Below are 20,632 nucleotides of genomic sequence, written 5' to 3'. Positions count from 1 at the left end.
CACTGTGGTGCACCAAAGCCATACTATTTCCCCACAGCAGCCTCCATATCATTCCTTCATTTTCAGACTTGTATTCGGTATAAACCATCAAGTCAGTTATACAAAGACACATTTCATAAGATAGACAATGATAAAAATATATAGGAAATACACAACAATACAAAGTATTAAAAAAATAAGATCAATACATTTAACAGCAAGCAATATGCAATTCTCACCCAGGACCCATCAGTACAGAATATAACATTGCTAAGACGAATAAAAGGCAAGGGGAGTCAACTTGCAACCTTGTTAGGTCATCAACAGCCACCTAATTTGAAACTTAAATTTTTCAGAGCTTTAGTTCTTTTCCACCACGCCTATACATTTAATGGCCAGTTGAAAAAACAATATGGGGGTGTAAGTACAGTCTCAAGAATCTCAAGGTGAGAGCAGAGGAACGGATCCCTGTTTATCTTAGAATTGATCGAAGATACATACATCTCAATAGCAGGGGATTGCCACAAATCAGAAAGTTGTTTCATTAGCTACACCACACAATGGACATATGCACGGTTCCAAAGCCTTCCATGCTTGAGTAAAGGAGGCAACTGGGAATATTGCCACCCTAAAGCGCAAATACAAAGATTTTTCAAATGGTGTCCAAGTACGATTTCAAACCAGGCGGCAACCGAAACTTGAGATAATCTAAACCTGTCTTTAATTTGGCAGAATCAACCATAAGATTTTCACTAGCTCTCACTTTAGCTGATTTCTTTAGAATCTTAATAGCTGAGAAGGTCACAGCTTGGGGGTTCACCCACAAGTCAGATGCATCCAAGCTTTGAAGGGTTCTCTTAGCATGTAGAAGACAATTAAAGCTTTTTCCGCTCTCCAATGCCATGAGAGTGGACAGTGCATCCCAAGGTTTTTCCAGGCCATGTTGCTTTCATAGTCTGGCCCAAAAAAGAACAGGTTTAATGGTAACTTGATAACCAACTAGCACACTGTCAAGCTCCAACTAGACCAGAGAGGAGGGTGCACTAAATGAACAATGAACAGTTTTTTTCAACAATGTGTGCTCACCCCTGCTCATTTTACCAGCATTGGTATAACCCCATATCTCTGAACAATACATTGAAGTAGATAGAGCTTGTTTTTGATACAAGACCGTGGCTGGTGATAATGCACCACTGCCATGTTTAAAGTAGAAAGACATTATAGCTCCACTGAACTTCTCCAGAGTAATTACAGATTTGTTAATTTGTGCTGCCCAGCCACCGGACTCATGAAATCTCACTCCCAGGTAATCATAGAAAGTTGCCTATTCAATTGGGGAGCCTCCTACCTTCAACATTACTCGTCTTTGTTTTAAGGATTGGGGTTTGAACACCATTGCCTTAGATTTTTCAATATTCAGACAAAGAGATAACTCATTACATTTGGCCAAAAAAAGACAAAGATTTTCTCAAACCTTACAGGGTTGTCGATAGCAGAACCGCATCATCTGCGTAAAATAATGCAGGATATTTCGCAGATGCCATTTCAGGGCAGTCTTCGCACTCCCTCAGTAGAGCATCAATGATCTCTTGGATGTAAATATTAAAAAAGAGGGGACCCAAGACATAACCTTGTCCAACACCCATATCAACGTCAAAGGCTCGTCCCAACTCACCACTCAGGCCTTGTTTCCTCGATATAACTGGCATAAAATTGAGATCAAATTAGCTGGAGCATTACGGACTGAGAGGATCTACCAAAGAGTTGTTCTGGAGAAAGAACCAAACACTGTCCTTAGGTCTAGGAATACCACATATAAATACATTTTCTTCAGAACAGTGTATTTTAGGATTTAACTTAAAAAGCATAAAGCACTGATCCATCATTCCCCTGTTTCCTAAAACCCTGCTTGTAGATAACTAATAACATTATTCCTATTCACTCACTCCTACAAATCATTTAATATGATTTTCCAAACAACTTTTCAACACAATCCAAAACAGAGATTGAGCAGTAGTTAGCGGGAGATTCCATTCCACCATTTTTATATACAGCTAAAATCACAGCCAAATGCCAAGATTCTGGAATTTTCCCATTACTTAGAATAGCATGACTAGCTCGTTGTTCAACAAATCTATTGGGATAAGGTCAGGACCGGCTGTTTTACCGCTCTTCATGGAATTAAGGGCAGCTTCCACCTCATCCATCATAATTATCAAAGGATCAGAGGATGAGGCAATATCCAGCACACTGGAGGGGAAAAGAAGAGCATTATCCTGATATAACCCGGAGAAGTGTGCCCACCAAACCTCCTCACTAATGCAACACTGAAGGCTCTGACCACATTGAAATCCTTATTGGCTACCAATTTTCAAAAAAGGGGATAATCCCCAGATTGGGACGCATTATGGAGAGCACACCATTTCTCCTGAATGAACCCTCTCTTGTTGGAATTAACTAGGCTTTTACAATTTTGCCTTAAAGTGCGCAATTTCTGTCTGTCCACCCACAACTGAGAGTTTACACACAACTCAATTTTCTTTTTGGCCATGCAGCATTCACAGTCGTACCAACCAGGCTTGCCCAAGTTTTTCCTTTTGAGTGTACCAGCAGGGACAGATATATGAGGAATTAAATTATCTTTAAGTATCCCATACTCATTCAGTATTACTAAATCACCGGATTCCTCATTACAAATAGCCCTGAGGTTATCCAAAACAGATGCATAGATGCAGGTCTTGACATCACACTTTATTAAAGTAGCCCGTTTCGGCGATTTACAATCATGGACATGTAGCGCTACAGTTTGATTATTCAAATGTCCACTAACATTGGCCACCCCCAGATCACGTCCCAATATATTAATAGTTAGTGGTAAATGGTTACTTTCTGATCTTACACATATCTCAAAATCATTAACCCTGGCTCCTGAGATAAAGATATAATCAATGAGAGACCTTCCGTTATGTCCCCTTAAGGTCTTCTTAGCAGGCTGATCTTTAACAAATCGATCATTACAGACCCTCACATTTAAATTGAAGACAATACAAGCTGACTCTAGGGCCAAACGGTGTGTTCTAGTAGGGGAAGCAGCAATCGGGGGCAGAATTTCCTATGTCTGCTTTAGGTCTTCCCATAACTCTAGCCGATCTTTGTGGGGCTCTATTTGCAAATTAAGGTCCCCCACCACAAGGATATAATTATTCACAGGAAGACGTCTGCTCTTTGTATTAATATGCTCCTATAGGCAAACAAGGGTTGCCTTCCCAAGTAAAGTTGAGGGTCTGTTGTAAATGTTAAAACGTCGTAATAATTCATCTTTTCCAGTACAGATTAGCAACAACTGGAGATCCGGGGAATCATATCTAGCTCCATAAATAATTGAAAACACTAATCCAAATGTATGATTTGAAAAGAAATTAAGGAGTCTCCAGAGAGCCATCATCGTGCATTGGGCTATCCTGCCCATGACAGTGCTACCTTGAACCAAAACTCAGAAATCTCCACAGAGCCACTTCCAAAGCTCCTGGATGTTGTTTTATAATTGGTCTGATTTTGAGGTGTATCAGAATTAAAAGATACATTCCACTCTCATCACAGACTACCAATTCAAGGCACAAACCAATGACAGCTTTACATGTTCTTTGATTATCCTATTGATGCGTTCCACATGGCCATTACCTTTAGGATTGTATAAGGCAGTGGTACTGGACGTAACACCTCAATCCCTGAGAAACCCCCTCATGGCATGCAGAGTAAACCTGATCACATGTGTTATTATTGCTATTATTTCATCAGAGCAACCTTTTCAATGAAAAACCTTTGGTATGAAATGTATAACTCGAATGGTAGAAACCTCTGGTACAAATTCATCCTCAAACCTCTTGGACAGGTGATCCATTGCAATTGAAAACATCACCTTTTTCCACACCATTTCAGCATGACCAATAACATCATATGTGAAATTGGGCCCAACCTTACATGCCACACTTATGGGAAATAGCTCAGTGTATTGATTTAATAAACGTTAAAGCTCCTGGCACACTCAACATACTCTAACAACTGTTTTCACCTGTGCATCCATCCACAAGGAGTGTGATACGTCACCAGGTAAATTTGAAGGGCAATTATGATACCACGTGATAAAACTGAACTTCCTATCAATGGCCCTCCACACCGTCTCAAAAACCTTGACCCTTCCTTCTCCTCATTCATCACTGATGGCAATCCAATTCCAGTCTCCAGGCACTTAAAAACACTTGGAGCATCTCTGGATGCTGAACTAAACATGCCCAAGCACATCAACGACCTTTCATCTTCTGCCAACTATAGTACCAAGCTGATCAATCTCATTCAAAAAAAGTCCTGTCTTCAGATTACTGCTTAACACTTGCCAGGGCCATCATAGGCAGCAAACTGGACTATTGCAATGCTGCTCTACTGTCCGGAACTACCAACAAAAATCTATCCAAACTCAAATTACTTTAGAACCACATGCTCAGATCTCCCTGTGGCCTTAAACACTCTGACCACATCTCGCAGCTCGGGCGCAACACCCACTGGCTACCAATCAAAGCCAGGATCGAGTTCAAAATTCTGATGATTGCTTACTGATGCATCCACAATACTGTTCCCACCAACCTTCTACACCGCGTTTCCAGAAAATCTCACATCTGCCTCCTATGCTCCACCTCCTCTCTCTTGCTACACACACCCAGATTCAACATGAAAAGCCCCTATCTTGTGGAACACCCTTGCCCCCTGCATCAGACATGAATAGTCCTAGCTTGTCTTCCAAAAAAAGATAAAAACGTGGCTTTTCAACAGATATGACTAGCTTATTCCATTTACCTGTAACTGGACCGCTTACCTCATGCCAACTTGCCCCTTATTACTTGCACATATACTTGCTTTGTGATAGGTTTGGGTTTAGGCCCTGCTAACAAATGAAATAAATAAATAAATAAATGTGCAATGCAAATACATTGTATTAGAGGAGGATGATATTGAGTGGGCAATCACAGAAAGGTGCCTGAGTGGTTGGCCCTTTTCCTACTCACTCGCAGTACAAGGGTGCTAATTATGTGTATAAACAGCAGCAACATTTGGAGTAAAGGAGGAGCAGTCAAACTGTAAAGTTGCAATCTGTTTTAATCTGACAAGAGGTGCTTTGGTGATAAGTGGGGTGTCCTGTGGTGGATACTAAAGTGAGTTTAAGAGAGTACAGTTGTGGGAGCAAGTGAGAGTGAGAGTGGGCAAATTGGTCATGATTAATTGATTAATCAGTATCGTATTGTCGTAGACTTGAAGCAGAAAAGGAAGGTAGATTGGGTAGAGCTAAAGGAGTGCCCGATAAATTTCAAGATTAGGCTTTTCATTAAAGTGTTAACAACTTTCTGGCAGAACATCTGGTAGTGAGTACTATGTATATTTGTATATAGTTTGTTTATATGTTCATAACCAGTCATATTTGTGTTGCTGCTCCAAAAGGGGAGAATTGTTGGAGTGTGGACTTTACAGCGTGTGGTTTCTACAGTGTTCTGTACAATGTTAGTACAAACCAGGGTGGTGATTATGTGCCAAGATTCTGTGGTAATTATGGAAAAAAGATGCTGACCCAGGAATATGCAGATGCTTAACTGTGTGGACTCATCCTTTAACTAATGTTGGCCTTTGGTAACTTCTGGTCTCCATGAAACCTTTGAAAATGCCTTTAGGAGAGACAGAGTATTGGCCCCTCTCTTTAAAATACACAGTCATATTGTTTGCCAGGTCTGCTCACTTCTCTCTGACATTGATGGTATATGTAAAGTAACTCACCAGAATGTTTATCTATTCTGGTTTTCTCATATCCTATTCTATCCAGGTTAGGCTCAAACACTCCTGTTAATGGAAGAGACTGTCAGGACCTGCTACATCTGCCAGAGCCCAGCTTTCCCAGACTGTGTTGCACTGTGCAATGTTTCATCATGTTATGGTTCTTCTTATGAAAGGATCCCTCTCTTCACATATCAGTGCAAGGACTTTGACATCCTCTGCATGTCCACCTCATCGGCCGAGATCGCCCTTGACGTCTTTCCTCCATTTCCAGCATTGGGGCAGACGCCTCTGGCATGCATCGATGATGTGTTCAGCTGCCCCACAGAACTCCCTGCACACTTGTCACTTACTGCTGGCCTCTCTCTTGAAGGCAGACTTCTTGGAGCAGTTGAGGCTTGTAATGTGTGGGCTCACTTAGCCTCTTTAGGCCTTATTCAGATCACTATGAAGACTCAACATTCCCACTGCTCTCCCCTGTTCTCTGCTCTTGGGTGAAGGGAGGCTCTTCACAGCCCTTTCTTTTAGGTTTCTCGTGTACTAAGCCTCAGTTAGTTCCAGAGCAGCCCTGTGGACATGAATTCATCTGATGGGCAATTTATTTCTAGTCATCAATATATGGCTTCCCACCAATTTTTCAGGATCAAGCAGGATTACGGGAGGCAGAGCCCTCAAAACCCTCATCTTCGTCTTTCCAGCTGTGAAATGGCCTGTGGGATTGTTAAGGTGATGGTAGACCTCCTCAACTTCTTGCAACCCTTTTGTGCATTTTGTAAGCAGAGAACTGAACGGAATCTTGCTTTGGTTGAATATTTGTATTACATTTTTCTTGCCAACATGCTGTTATTCCATCAAACTTCTGAGAGATGCATGTACGACTGTGAGGCAGCACGACTGCCGACTTCATCAAGGAGGCAAACAGTTAAATAGCCAAAGGCCCTTCGTGTTTACATGCTTTTCACATTGCTGACATCATTATTTCCATAGTTTGTATTTGTCCATGTTTGTCTCCAGGTAGAAAACGTTCCTCCCACATAATATCAATGTTTGCATGTAATCTTCTGTTAGATTTATTGTCTCACAAACAGCTAGAGATCTCCAGGCAGAAATGTACGCCAGCAACAATTTAGTACTGGAGAAAGTGAAAGTTAAGAAACCCAATGAAGAAAATGTTTGCAAAATAAGTGTTCACAGGTATTGTACCTTGAGTGGATGTTAAACTAACAATAGGTTACACAGAAACATTGCTAGCGTTTACAAACTTTTCTAAGAAAAAGTTAACTTGCAGGTAAAAGTGAAACAATTGAAAGTGATGGAAATAGTGCTATGACCAAGACCTGCAATGGACGTACACGTAGCGAGGCATGCGTAAGCCACGAGGGCTTTCCGTCATGAACTGCGTTTCTGATTACTTCACAACATTTTAATTACAGTAGCATATCTAACACACATGATAGGAGCATCTCCGGCAACTAAATGGTGTTTGTCGCATTTAAACAGTGTACAAATTGTAATGCAGAACATCAGCGCCAGAGCTGCCATTGAATTGTGCTGTTTCATGTGTGCTGAGTGACAGTCAGGTTTAAAGAGAGGGAACCTGTATTGAAGGCTCTGCAGCACTAGGTGGCAGGCCAAAATTCAGACCGTGCTGGAAGCTAAGAGTTCCACCTGCTATAGGAGATGAATTAGAGTGAAAATGTGCATAAAACGACTCACTGAAACGGATTTAGTTGTTGTAGAGTTGCCAAGACCAGAGGTTGTGTGCTGCCTTCCTCCAGTCTGCGAAGATACTGCCGATGAAGCCAAGATTCAGTTGGAGAATGACACAACACAACCCCCTGTGTCAGTTGGCAGTCTGCAATGTGCCTCACAGTTATTCGGGGAGCGTCCCCCACCCCCTCCAAATCATGCATTTGCCAGTCATCAGAATCCATGCCTCTGCCGATTCTGGTTAATGCCTCCCCAGATAGAAACTGTATTCCCATATAGTGCCCACAGACTGTGACAGGAGCCTGGCTCCCTGCGCTTGCAGTGGACAAATGACATATACTAGGAAGGACATGAGTTCCTAAAAAATGGACTGGAAAGCCCCAAGAGTCGGACCTCACAAAAGGTACATAACAACAGATTGTGTACACAGAATTCTGCTCAAACAATGACTGATACATAATCCAGAGTGTGTTCTCCCTTCATTCTGTGCTACTTCGGACCTTCCCAAGTAAGTACTATCTCTGAGCTCCGAGAAGAGAATTAGTAGTACTTGATGCACAAACATGCTATTCAGATGTTACATCTGGATTCTCTAAGACACGGGTCGGCAACCTGCCGCTAATCAAATATATTGGACTATGACTCCCATGATCAGTGCCGGATTAACCATTAAACCAAGTAGGCACTGGCTTATGGGCCCCGCTCCTTTTAGGAGCCCCGCGACAATGGATTAAAATAAAGCGGTGCAGAACATTTAAAACGTATTAGGAGATAATATGCGAGAGGGGACCCTGATATTCAGTCTGCCCAGGGGCCTCCAGAGGGTTTAATCCGGCACTGCTCATGATCCCTCACCATTGTCTCTGCTGGCTTGGGCTCACAGTAGTTGTAGTCCAAAACATCTGGAGAGCCAAAGGTTGCAGACCCCTGCTTTAAGAGGCCAGACAAAGGCACAGAATGAGTGTAATGTGCTCATGTCCCCTTGCTGAAAAATCCCCCTCCCTTAAGACGGATTCCTCACAGACCCAGCCTCATCCAAGCTGGCAAGACCCTTTCGCAAGCTGTGAAAGTATATAGACGCTGGTTACTGCATCATCTACAAAATGGAGGAATAATGAATGAAGCAATTTATCAGCATTCGCAAGACATGTCATTTACCAGTGTAAAATAAATAGAATGTACTAGGATTAGCACTCAGAGTCTGTCATGCTGGGTGCGTATCTGTAAATGACTCTTATTAAATATGTTACTCATATACTACTTCTCTTTTTTATTTCATGGACCCAAACATTAAATAAGTGCCAGCCAGAGCCGCAAAATGTAATACCTTGTTTACTCGTGCTGGCTGTGATGGAGGTCAGGGGCATCACAAAGACAATCAGGCGGACATATATCTGTTTACATCAATTTGTGAAATACATTCAAAAACAAAAGCCCTACTCATGTTCTGGGGTCTTTAGCTGGCCCCCAAATTGTAACAAAGTGATTGCCATTGTGAGGAAGTACTCTGCCTGGCATCTAGTCGGATGACTATGAGGGATGGATGCATCCACAAGCTGGTGGATGATGAGCCTGTGGTTGGTATATGGTAATCACATGCAGCATCCCTCCTTATTTATTTATTTATTTCTAAAGTGCTAAAGCAAAATAGCCCTTGGGCATCGTAGCACTGGACAAAACAAACAGGACAAAAAACAAATAGAAACACATTTCACAGCAGGGTGCCCTCGGGTCAACCCAATCTTACTCCTCTCCTGATGCTTCTCCACGAGTACCCTAGCAAGCCAAACCATCTTCTAGAAACGAACCCTTTTGAAGCCTCATTTCTGAATGAAAGGCCCAGTCCCTTTAAGGGAGACAGCTCCTGTACCCGCAAAGGCAGATGACCAGGGATCCAGTGATAGTGTGCTCTTCCTGGGCCCACACAAAAGAATTTCCTTGTGCCTGACACAGAGAAAATCCTAAACACTGTCTCTTGGGAGAGCGCACCGCTGCCTGTGACAAAAGCCGGTAGCGAGGGAGTCTGTTTCCCACAACAAAGAAAATAAATGCTAGACTAGACACAATATGAACTCTCCTGAATCCTGCTGCGCTCCCTCGGACATCAGAGGCACTTCATATTTTCCTATGGCGCTCGTACAGCGAATGCCCGCAAGCAACAGAGCTTTCTACGGCACAGCCCAACAAGTCCTATTAACAGAATAATGCCACGTTTGGCTCTCAACAGTGCAGAGGGAGACAGTGCCAGCAGGGAGCCAGTGCCAAATTGAAACGTGCTTCCCTTCTACCCAAGACTGAGAATCACAGGGAAAGGATACCCTAAACAGCCTGGGAAGGTGGTTTGGGAAGCCCATAAGCCTGAAATGAGACTACAAAGCAATACCCTTGAGGAGAAATGGGAACAGAGTGTGTGGGAACCCCTGCAAACCCAGATGTTGCGTTTGCCCAAGTAATGAGAACATTGACTTGGGTCCTGAGCCAGATTTCAATGCCCCATTTGTTATTTTGCCCCCAATGTGTTCTTTTCTTTCAATGAATAACTGTAGATCAATTGGCATGTCCATCTCGGCCTGGCTACTGATCTCTGTCACTCTTGATACAGTAATAAGAAGATTGTAGGGGTGGGGATGTTGGAAAATCCCAACTCATTGAAGTGAATTGCACTGTAGAGGCATCAGTTTGAGTCCGGCCCAGTTCACGCTACAGTGGTTATCTATGTTAGCCTTGTCTAGCACACATTTTAATGTGACGGAATCTAGGTGAATGTGGGGACTTGTGCCTATATGCGTTCTATAAAGCTCACACTCAACGGCAGGATCCCTAAGAATTTCCTTAGGGTTTTAGGGAGGTGCAAGCATAGGTTTAATAAACTCGCACTTCCTTTTGCTTTCATGCCATGTCTTTTGGGATGCATAGACTCCCTGCGTATCACCTACGGGCTAATTGCTAGTCTTCTGTGGATAAAATGTGATGAGATGGGAGAGCAGGAACCTACACTTATCTAACAACTGTCCACCAATTGACATTGCACCTGCCCCAAAAGGGTGCCATGTGGCTTGCCTCTGTGTTTGGAAACGTTGTTGCCTAGAATCAAGTCTGGGGCCTGCTGTGGTTCTAAACCATTTGTGTTAGCATCACACTATTCAACACGAGAACACATGCTGTATTTTTCTGACTGTTGGGAGATTTCGAGGAATGCCATCTATTATCTGTGGTTAGTGATGGGGTTTTTCCGGCTTCCAGTACTGGCACCAGGTTGTTGTTTTTTTGCTCTTCATTTGATACACTGATCCCGCAATGTACAGGAGCCATACGCAATGAGGCACACACGACCTCCATGTGAACCCTCATGAGGCAATATTTCCATCTCCCACCTATTTCAAGGGATTGCATGCCCCTGACTCTTCATTTGCATTCATACTGCACCTGCATTGCGGCCCCTTTAGGGCAGGGATCGCAATGCTATAACTAAAGCCACATTGTGGAGTGTTTCTTGCCAGTGCTGGCCACATCTAGGGCTCTCTATACCCCTAAAAGGCACCCTGGCATCAGAATAGTTGTAGGCCTTGGACCACTTGCACTTTGTGAAAATGTGCTGCTTTCACAGAGCAGGCTGTAGCTCTTTTAAGCTTTCTTACCATAGTTAGAGTCGATTGATACATTTCCATAGAAGCGAGGGAAGGCTCCTAGGGTTGCAGCTGACAAGAAGTAGCAGTTTGGCCATTGTGAATTGCAGTGTCAAGTTGAAGCGCACCATCATTTTAGTACAGTGCGACTTGGGACCACACGTGTGCAGTGCCTGGCACTTTGTGCATGGCTGGCTGTGGGTGGGCAAAGTCATAGTGTACATCAGGATCTGGCTAGCTAGTTGTCTCTTTCACCTACATGGCCTTCAGTCATACCTTGATACCTGGGGAGACCAGGTGGAATAAACATACTGAGAATTAGTAAATAATTAAAAAGCATGTGACCATCAGATTAAAGCGGGAACACATTAGAAAAGTATTGAATCATGAAAGGGTCAATGGGCACTGGGTATGTGCAATATTTATTTATTTATTTATTACATTTATACAGCACACACAAGCCCCCAGGCATCAGAGCACTACAATCCAGTTACATGCGTCCCATTAGCTGAGGAAGTTATTAATCCAATATTAGACAGTGGTACATAAGTATTGGTAGGCACAAACATAATGGTTAAAATACAGAGCAAATACCGTTGTCGTGCCAGGACTGCTGAATTGGGTGGTGATGGCTATCCTCAGTTAATTCAGGTGAATAGTAAAGTTTTCTAGGCTTTTCTAAAATCCCAGTAAGTGTTTTCGGCCCTCAGGGTTTGAGAGAGGGCGTTCCACTGTTTAGCAGCAAGGACGGGGTAACTTGCCCCTCCTGCTCTGGTTCGTTTGAATTTGGGTTGTATCCATACATAATCATGATCTCCTAAATGAGAGCATTCATTTCTCTTGATATGCATCTTTGGTAACTTGATATTTATTTTTTCCCCATATACGATGACAGATGCATAGAATTCAATATCAGGTAAGGACTGCTAGACCTGAACTATCCTTTTATGCTTTATGTTATGGTGGAATGCTCTGTAAAATGCAAAAACACAAATGGGCTAATCATGAATATGGAGGTATTACAGCCAATAATACCTCCAAGCTCTTTTACCGTTAACGCATGCAGTAATTACTGGGTGGCCCAGTTGGTCCGCATTATTACGAGCTCTGCAGACCATTTATTTGTTTTTTTTAATAAGCACAGATCCAGGATTCAAACCTCTGTTGCCCTGCATGATTTTGTTTCCCAGACCAGCACCTTGTCCCTGTGCTATCCTCCGTTCATACCGCTATTCTCCATTTTGGAGTCCCATAGGACTGTGGCAAAATAGATAACCTGCATAGACTGGCACAAGACCTTGAACTTATGGATCTCAGTGAAGAGAGCACTAATACACATATTTTAACAGTATGAGTATGAGGTGGGTAGAATTTGGGCACTCTACAAGAGAGATTGGATACTTAGAACTTGTAATGCAAAAGGTAGATATGTTGCGACCTGTTGGTAAGGAAGGAGATAGACCCATAAACAACCAATGGGGAGAAATGAGCTCTGGGGTGAAGTCTGTTCAACCTACCGCCATGTTCCACCCTGCCGCATGCTGCTAAAGGTTCAAGCAGATAGATCAGGGCAGCCTTACCCTCAGCTGACACACTTAAGATCTCATAGCTTTTAGAGCATACTGCTACTTGAGTTCCATGGCCTGACCAGAGTTCAAATTGACATATACCTTAAAAGGAGTGATGAATGACGAATCCGTGCAGCTGCTTAGCAGCAGAGGCTTTGAGGTTACACTCCGTGGCTATCCACGCACCCCTTCCTTGTTGGCATGCCCAGTCCACTTTTCCTGGGGCATGGCATTCTGCATTCGGCCATGCCCTGGGCACACAAAGCCTCTCAGTGTGGCCAATGAGCATGGCCCGCAGGCTTGCCAATTGGCCCCTTCGTCCAAGGCATGGCTTTCAGATAGGCTCTGACACCCCATTGACCAAGGGGGATCCTTGACTAACACTACCATTGTGGAACCTGTGCACAGGATCAAGAGTTTATGGAAACACGAATCCACCGTCTATATCTGTTTTTGCATTTCTTTAAGCCATATTACATCCCTCTGGAGCCTCCCGCTCCTTCCCTAATATGGGGTAAACCCCAAAAGGCTACAAGATGCCCCTTATTCATCTTAGGGTACACAAGCCACCCACTGTGGCCACTGTAATTTTCCCATGGCTCTGCCATTAACCTAGTGACACAAGCCACTAAGCACCCCATCCAAGCACAGAATTGGGCAATGGCATTCCACTTGATACATGTATTACATATTATCATATCATATCGTACATGTGCGTTGCAGTAGTAGGTAGTCTGCCAACATGCAAAAGAAACAACTACACTTACAGCACAGGTCTCTACCACCATTTAATTATTCAAAACCTCAGGCCACTGATGCAGAACGTTATGCAGGCACACGTCAAAAAGAAGCCTGCGGAGCAAAATCATATTTTCAATGCCAAAGATGAATACAATGCATGGCCCTCTAGCACTCTGAACAACATTTAATCTGCAATGGATAACAATATATAAGACAGCACAAGGCGTTGCCGGGGGCTTGGGGGGACAGGGGGCTATAGCCCCTGGTCTTTTGGTTGTAGCTCCGGATAGAATCTCAGGAGCTACAACCAAAATGTTAGCTAGCCCCCAGTCCCGACAGTTCCAACATTAGCGTAGCCCCGACTCTTTTCCAGACCTAGCAACAGCCACCACAATAATAAACACGTGACAGATACATACAGCACCAATGATAAATAACATCACACCAATAATGCATAACATCTACATGCATTTTTTCATTTTGAGATCTGTCAATATAGGTACTTGAACGTCTGTAATATGCAGCCATGGCACAGCTTCAAACCATCTCATCACAACTCATTCACTGATCTACCCACTATCAAAAACAAGATGAGTAAGTCACAATGCATGTATTTATTAAGTAACATAGACGTATTTACAGAAGCACCATTTTAAACACTTCATTATAAGCAATCCTTGGCGGCCCCTAAAGGAGCCCGTTTACTATTGTTGCATAAACACAAGCTGGATTAAGGGAACAAAATCATTGGTATAGTGTTAGTAGAAAAATACATTTGTGTTGGTATAATCTTTACACAAGTGGTGGAGCCACTCCACTGAGGACGAACATGGTCCAAATAACCTGTCCTATGGGGCATACCCCACTCAGGAAGGCTTACAACTACGTTTTAGTTCACTGCATCCTTCACAGAGGAGAAATATCTATTTGCATGTTAGTGTGGTTCCACCCAAAAGGGCATTTCAGCACCGGAATGCTAGGCAATTCTGCTCTGAACAAGAGTACCATTAGCAACCCCAGACACGCGTTTCTGCCTTGTTGGGCCTCATCAGTGAGGTGAAGCTGAGCCTCTCTGGGGCAAATGTGTTAGTATAATCAACCGTGAAATATCAACTGGTAGAGTAACAAAAACATTCCTAGGTTGCTTATCTACAGTTAATATTAACTAAGCAAATACAAGAAAAAACAATTCATGTAAAACATTTAAAGTAAACTGGTTTAAAAGCATGCACCGCAGTGAGTTTTCAGCACTCAAAAACCCCATGCCCTCGAGTATTCTAGTAGCCCGCTGCAATTGATGCCTCATCCTTGGTGCATTGTGAGGCTCTAAAGACCTATCAATATTAGTATAACTCCAAACCAATCAAAACTAAAAAACCATAGATATCACTCACTAATACAAACACAACCGATTCACACACATTCTACCTCACACATATCAGACACACATAACTTCCTACTGACATCACTACCACAGCCATTAAAGACACTACCCCCACTATTTTGATGCAACTCACACTGCTACCACGCACCAAACCCATATTCACCTGTAGATCACTGAACTAGTCCAACGCCACCCCAACACACACACACACACACACACACACACACACACTCGCACACTTGGTCCACCTGCCATCAGCACACATTGTACATCTGCAAGAGTAGCCTGGTCTGTATCTTAGTGGAAGATGGTAATAGGCGAGTCCCAAATTGGCAATTTGTAAACACAACCACAACAGTAATTTGCTCCATATGTCTGACTCTTTTGCAAAGAAGCACTCCCTTTAAATATAAATTATATTGCTTTTTGCTACACACGTCAAACACTCAACAGCACATATAACTTTAGTAACAATTTCATCTACTCCCACTGGCATGGCTACAGTAGACCCAACGCAAAGTAGCCCAAACCACATATCCCCCACCCCTCACACACAGACAATTGTTCTACTCGTTATTGGTGAAACATACCCCCTAACAAGGCCACAATTCAAATGAGAAAACTACTTATACATAGGCATAGATTTTTAAAGTGCATAAATAGTACTACTTTGGCTATAGTAAACATTAATATGCAATCACAAACAATGTGGCAACACAAAGTGCAACAGTATACACAATAGAAGAATATGTAATATAGTCAACAAAGCAAATGTTTCATTTGTACTCATTCAACAAATCTCCAATTGTGAAAAAAGATTTGTCTTTCTGGAGTTTTTGCAATATAGCAATACTTTTCTGTAGCAAGGTGATTTGGCAAAGTGTCTCAAGTATCCAAGGATCATCAATCATAAAAGGTTTTTCTCCAAGTCTACTTTAATCTTCACTAAATAATTCCATTTGCTAGGGAAACTAAAGATAAATTAAGGTGCACAGATGAACAGTACACCAAAAACACAATTATAAAGAAAATCAAATCTACACAAAAATACATACACTGCAATGTTCTTGGTAATAATAATAACATTAAAATAATCAACTCGCTACATACAGATTATTCTTTCTTCCGTGGATCTACTACAAACCTTCCCTACACAGAAACAATCATCACGTTACACAAAGACCATCATTTTGTCCATGGGAACACAAATAAAACATACATACCCTTCAAAAGACCTGTCAAAGTAAAAAAGGAACAGTGATTAACAAAATAGTTTGCATGGACATAAAACACACTGCAAACCAACAAAATAGAATTGTCCCTTGCCAAACCTAGCACAACAACTTTGCACCTAAATCATACCATACATTCTATATAAAAACTCACCCTGTTGAGGTTAAAACTGGTGTACCATGTTTCATTGATACAAAATAATGTTTCACCTTCCCAATGCAGATGCTTTCATTAATTCAGAACATGTGCTCCTACCACACTCCCAAATAGTTAAAACCACATTATAAAGTGCATGTGCATAAAAGAAAAGTCCATATAATCATTAAGACCAGTCCTACAAGCCTACATAACAGTATGAAAAAGGGCCAAAAGCAGAGTAAGATCAACATGAGATGGACACAAAAGGGTCAAGTTCAACAAAGGCTTCTAAGGGCTAATTAAAGGGCTGAGCCTCATCAAGAAGAATGTAACATAAAAATTCTGCGACAATAGGAGGGTGGCTTTCCATCCTTGTTCAAGTCTTTTAGGTTGCAATGGTCAGTCTGCATCCACTTCCCATTGTAGAGGATTCGTTTGCAGTTACAGTCTTGAGGGATTTAATTGTCCCTCACAATTCTTTCATGTTTCCTTGGATCACAGTCCCTGGTCCCCTATTTTGGTCTCGATCCTTAAAGTTGCGTGTTCTGGGGTCTCTGGGCCCCATGTGTGCCTGCACATGATCCCTGAGCAAGGGAACATTTGGGTTATAGCAGCAATGAACAACACCCCAGAACTTCCACCACAATCGTCTGAGTGGGTTTGGAGGCGTTATCCTGTTCTTTTGCCATCTCCCTGTCTCAAGGTCCCATGCTCATTGTCCTCCTTGATGGCTTGCCACAGTCTCTTGCCTGAGTGGATCTCTCTTGCAATTCCTCTCCACACCTCCCCAGCCTGTCTCTCCTCATCCACTTCTTCAACAACTCACCACATGCACGTAACTCCACTCTGCTTGGGCCCACCAACGTTAGGGCTTTGGTTGGCCTGCTCCTTATCTATCACCAGTCATCAGCAGTTGTCCATCAGAGGTACTCCTCAACTCTTCCTGACACCTTCACGTCACCTTCTTCCTCTCTCCAGTTTCTCCTTCACTCATTCTCCAATTACTCCTTCCAACATGTCTCTGAGTATATATCCAACTAAGTGCCACGATTGCAACTCTATTCTTAAAGTTACATAGAACTTTACATAGTAAGATATAAAGTGTTGCTGTACTCATGAGACATTCCCAAATTAGGAAGGTATATGATGTAGTCAAATGTGAAGAGTCATTCCAAATATGGTAAAGTTTCAACAACACGTTTCTGCTGAGAAGGATTGCTGAAAAAATCACCTTTTACAAGAGGTTTAGAGACTGAAATCTGCACATGATATCTCAAAGTTGTCTGCTTCAATTTTCAGACTTTTTGGAACACGTCATGGTCCTAAGCGGAAATAGTGCATGCCAGAAACATTTTGAAAATTGCATCATGACAACTCACAAATATGCAAACTGAAAAGCAACAGTGAGCACTGTCCATAACTACCTGTACACATTTTGTTTCAAATGCAATTATGAATGTGCCTCACAGTTCTTGTACAATCCCACACCAAAGTGAGGAAGCAGAAGACAGTCAAAGCATTCAAATGGAGGCCTCATCCTTGCTTTTAATTGTAAATGGCTTTGGCTTAGAGGGATATCTTGCCACACAAAACTGACACTATACTGACCGCTACTCACCCAAGCATATTCTCAGAGAAAACAAATTTACTTACGCACCAACATCACAAGACTACTTCCCAACCAGTAACGGGTCCCACAATACATATGTATAGTACTCATACTTTCACCACAACAACACACATAATATGCCTACATGCACCCTTACAAGTATCACCCAAACTGTACCTTTGGTCAATCTACACTCTTGGGTGTGGGAATATTCTGAGGTCCAACACCAAAAAGAGATAGAAAGAGTGGCAGTAGTCATTTGCTCTATCCTTCTGTCTATATTCATAAGTACAATTCCAAATATGGTAAAGTTTCAACAACACGTTTCTGCTGAGAAGGATTGCTGAAAAAGTACCTTTTGCAAGAGGTTTAGAGACTGAAAGCTGCACATGATATCTCAAAGTTGTCTGCTTCATTTTTCAGACTTTTTGGAACACGTCTTGGCCCTAAGCGGAAATAGTGCATGCCAGAAACATTTTGAAAATTGCATCTGTCAATCTGAAGATATCTACTTTTTAAGGCCCAAAATATTTATGGTTGTTTGTACATCTTTGGAGTGGTGCATAAGGGCAACCAAAATGAAGCTTATATAGAGCCTAACTATATAGCCCTGTAGGCACAGAGAGGAAATAACGTTTCTAGCACACAAACATCAACAGACAGTACATCCAGCATGTAACAAATGTGTAGAAATATGAGCCAGAAAAAAGTAATTAAATGCTAAACTGTGCACATCATTCGCAGCATGCAGGTTAAACAGAAACAAGAACAACAACTCAGCACCACACAACAAACACACCGTCATCCGGTTTAAACAACAGGAAAGTAAATCAGGTCTAAACTGTGCAACAGAAACACTCACTTACTGAACAGAACACACAATTAATAGCACTCTCCACACACATACTCCCCCACCTTATTTGCACAAGATAACACATGCATGCCGGAACACGTCTATTACACTGACAACATGTGAGCATGGAATGTTATGATGTGTACTAGCAAGGAATGTAAAGACCAATGACAAATACATGCTTGTGTGAAAACGTAACTGTGCTTAATTATGGTACTGAAATGGCCTGGGCCAAGCAAAAGAAAGTATGTACCGTTGAAAACACAAAACATTCATCCAGCCTCATACAGAAACAAAACTTCATATACACATCCTCTTCACACAGGTAAAGTAAAACGTTTCGAACACAATTGATATGTGAAAAACAAGTATGCAATAGCCAATCATGCTTCTACAGACTGCTGCTAACCTGTAGTCGGATAATCATGCTACTTTAATGCCCAACCCGAAACTGAAGCTCATGCCAGTTCAAGGTGATTGGAGTAGCCCTGCCACATCCACAGTCACTAACCCAAGCCACCGATTACACACATGGACTCACTAGCAATCATATTGTTCAGAGCAATGCATCATTTATCCATACACTCACATATGTACATCTCCACTTACAAATGCAGTACTCAAAAGTTCTGTGTTTGCCTTCTATTTCGCAGGATATCTACCAGATGGAGAGGGACAGCACCACTGAGATAGATGCAGCTAATGCATGCGCTGTATCATACACATATCAAGAATCAGAAAAGTAACTGTACTGCTGCATGCACACCATCACTATTTTGTTGGATAGCAAAATCATATGGGCACCAACCGAAAGATCCTGACACTCTAAGCCCAATGGCAGGAAATAATCAGATTCATGCCACAGCATGCTTTCACAAATTCATCTTATTCCAATATGCAAACATTGATGTGCTTGTCCCGGCTTACAAGTCCATTGACAAAAAGCAAGCACATACCTCACCATAGACATATGTCAAATTAGAATATTCATTGTAATGCTGCATGTGCTCTGTCCCTACTATATAGGCCAACATAATAATGCAGGCACCACTGAAAACATTCCAGCACTTTGAACTAGATGACAGGGAATACGCATAGCAACACCCGAGAGCACTTTGCACCTCACCCAAGCCCATCCCTCAAAGACACTACAAAACACTACAAACTACAGTAACCAGACTAGGGAATCCTCACACCCAGCACTCACTCACTCACTAACTCACTCATTAACACCCCAGCCAAACACATCAACTTAGAACAAGAATGGACTTGCTAATGTGCAACTATATCAGGCATACAACACAGGACTCTTGCTGTGTTATTTAATATGATGTACAACTGTGACGTATGCCTAAAAAGTAAGTTAATCCATCTTTCAGAATGTTCTTTAATGCACTTTACTATTGTGATGTATTTTTAACCAGTTGCACATCAGCTAATTCATGTTTCGGTACATTTTTTTAATGAATGTACAGGTGCGTCTTTAAAGTTGAACAACATGAAATTGATCTTTAGTTGCATGCTTTCAAATAATTTACAACTTTGACATATGTAGTTTAAAGTTGCACATCAGCACATTCATGTTTTGTGTTGTGGTATAATATACTGCACATCGCACACATTTGATGTTATCACAAAACACATAACTCACATAACTCACATTTGGAATGCTTATTACACAACACACACAGAGTCCTTTAAAAATGGAGGTGAAGGACTGCGGTTAATAACAAATAATCAGTTCCAGCATTTGGTGGTACCTCGCCAACAATATATTTACTCAAGAATGGCTCATCAAAAAAAGTTGGAAAATCCCTGTTCTAACAGTGTAAATAAAATGAATACAAGAAGGTCTTCTAAAGAAAAAACAGCAATTTTTATTTTTTATTTTTTATTTTTTATTTTGTATTTTTTTATTTGTTTTGGTTTATAATAAACCTTTACAAAATGATAAAACTAGTTCCAGAATAAAAA

General features: G+C 41.9%; 1 protein-coding gene across 2 annotated transcripts in view; it reads left to right on the top strand.

Moving 5' to 3' along the window:
- The window catches only part of FRMPD1 (FERM and PDZ domain containing 1), a 1,388,071-nt gene that overhangs the window by 644,287 nt on the left and 723,152 nt on the right, over positions 1-20,632 (top strand). Inside the window, exon 7 of one of the 2 annotated variants that reach the window (XM_069630381.1) lies at positions 12,028-12,048. The exons of the other annotated variant lie outside the window; for it this stretch is intronic. Within the exon in view, the coding sequence (XP_069486482.1) occupies positions 12,028-12,048 (21 nt within the window). The remainder of the gene's footprint in view (positions 1-12,027; positions 12,049-20,632) is intronic. 2 annotated transcript variants of the gene reach the window in all.

The sequence above is a fragment of the Ambystoma mexicanum genome, chromosome 6q (assembly GCF_040938575.1).
Source record: "Ambystoma mexicanum isolate Mex_15411 chromosome 6q, UKY_AmexF1_1, whole genome shotgun sequence".
In the NCBI taxonomy this organism is placed as follows: Eukaryota; Metazoa; Chordata; class Amphibia; order Caudata; family Ambystomatidae; genus Ambystoma; species Ambystoma mexicanum.
This window is presented reverse-complemented; position numbering and strand designations above follow the sequence as displayed.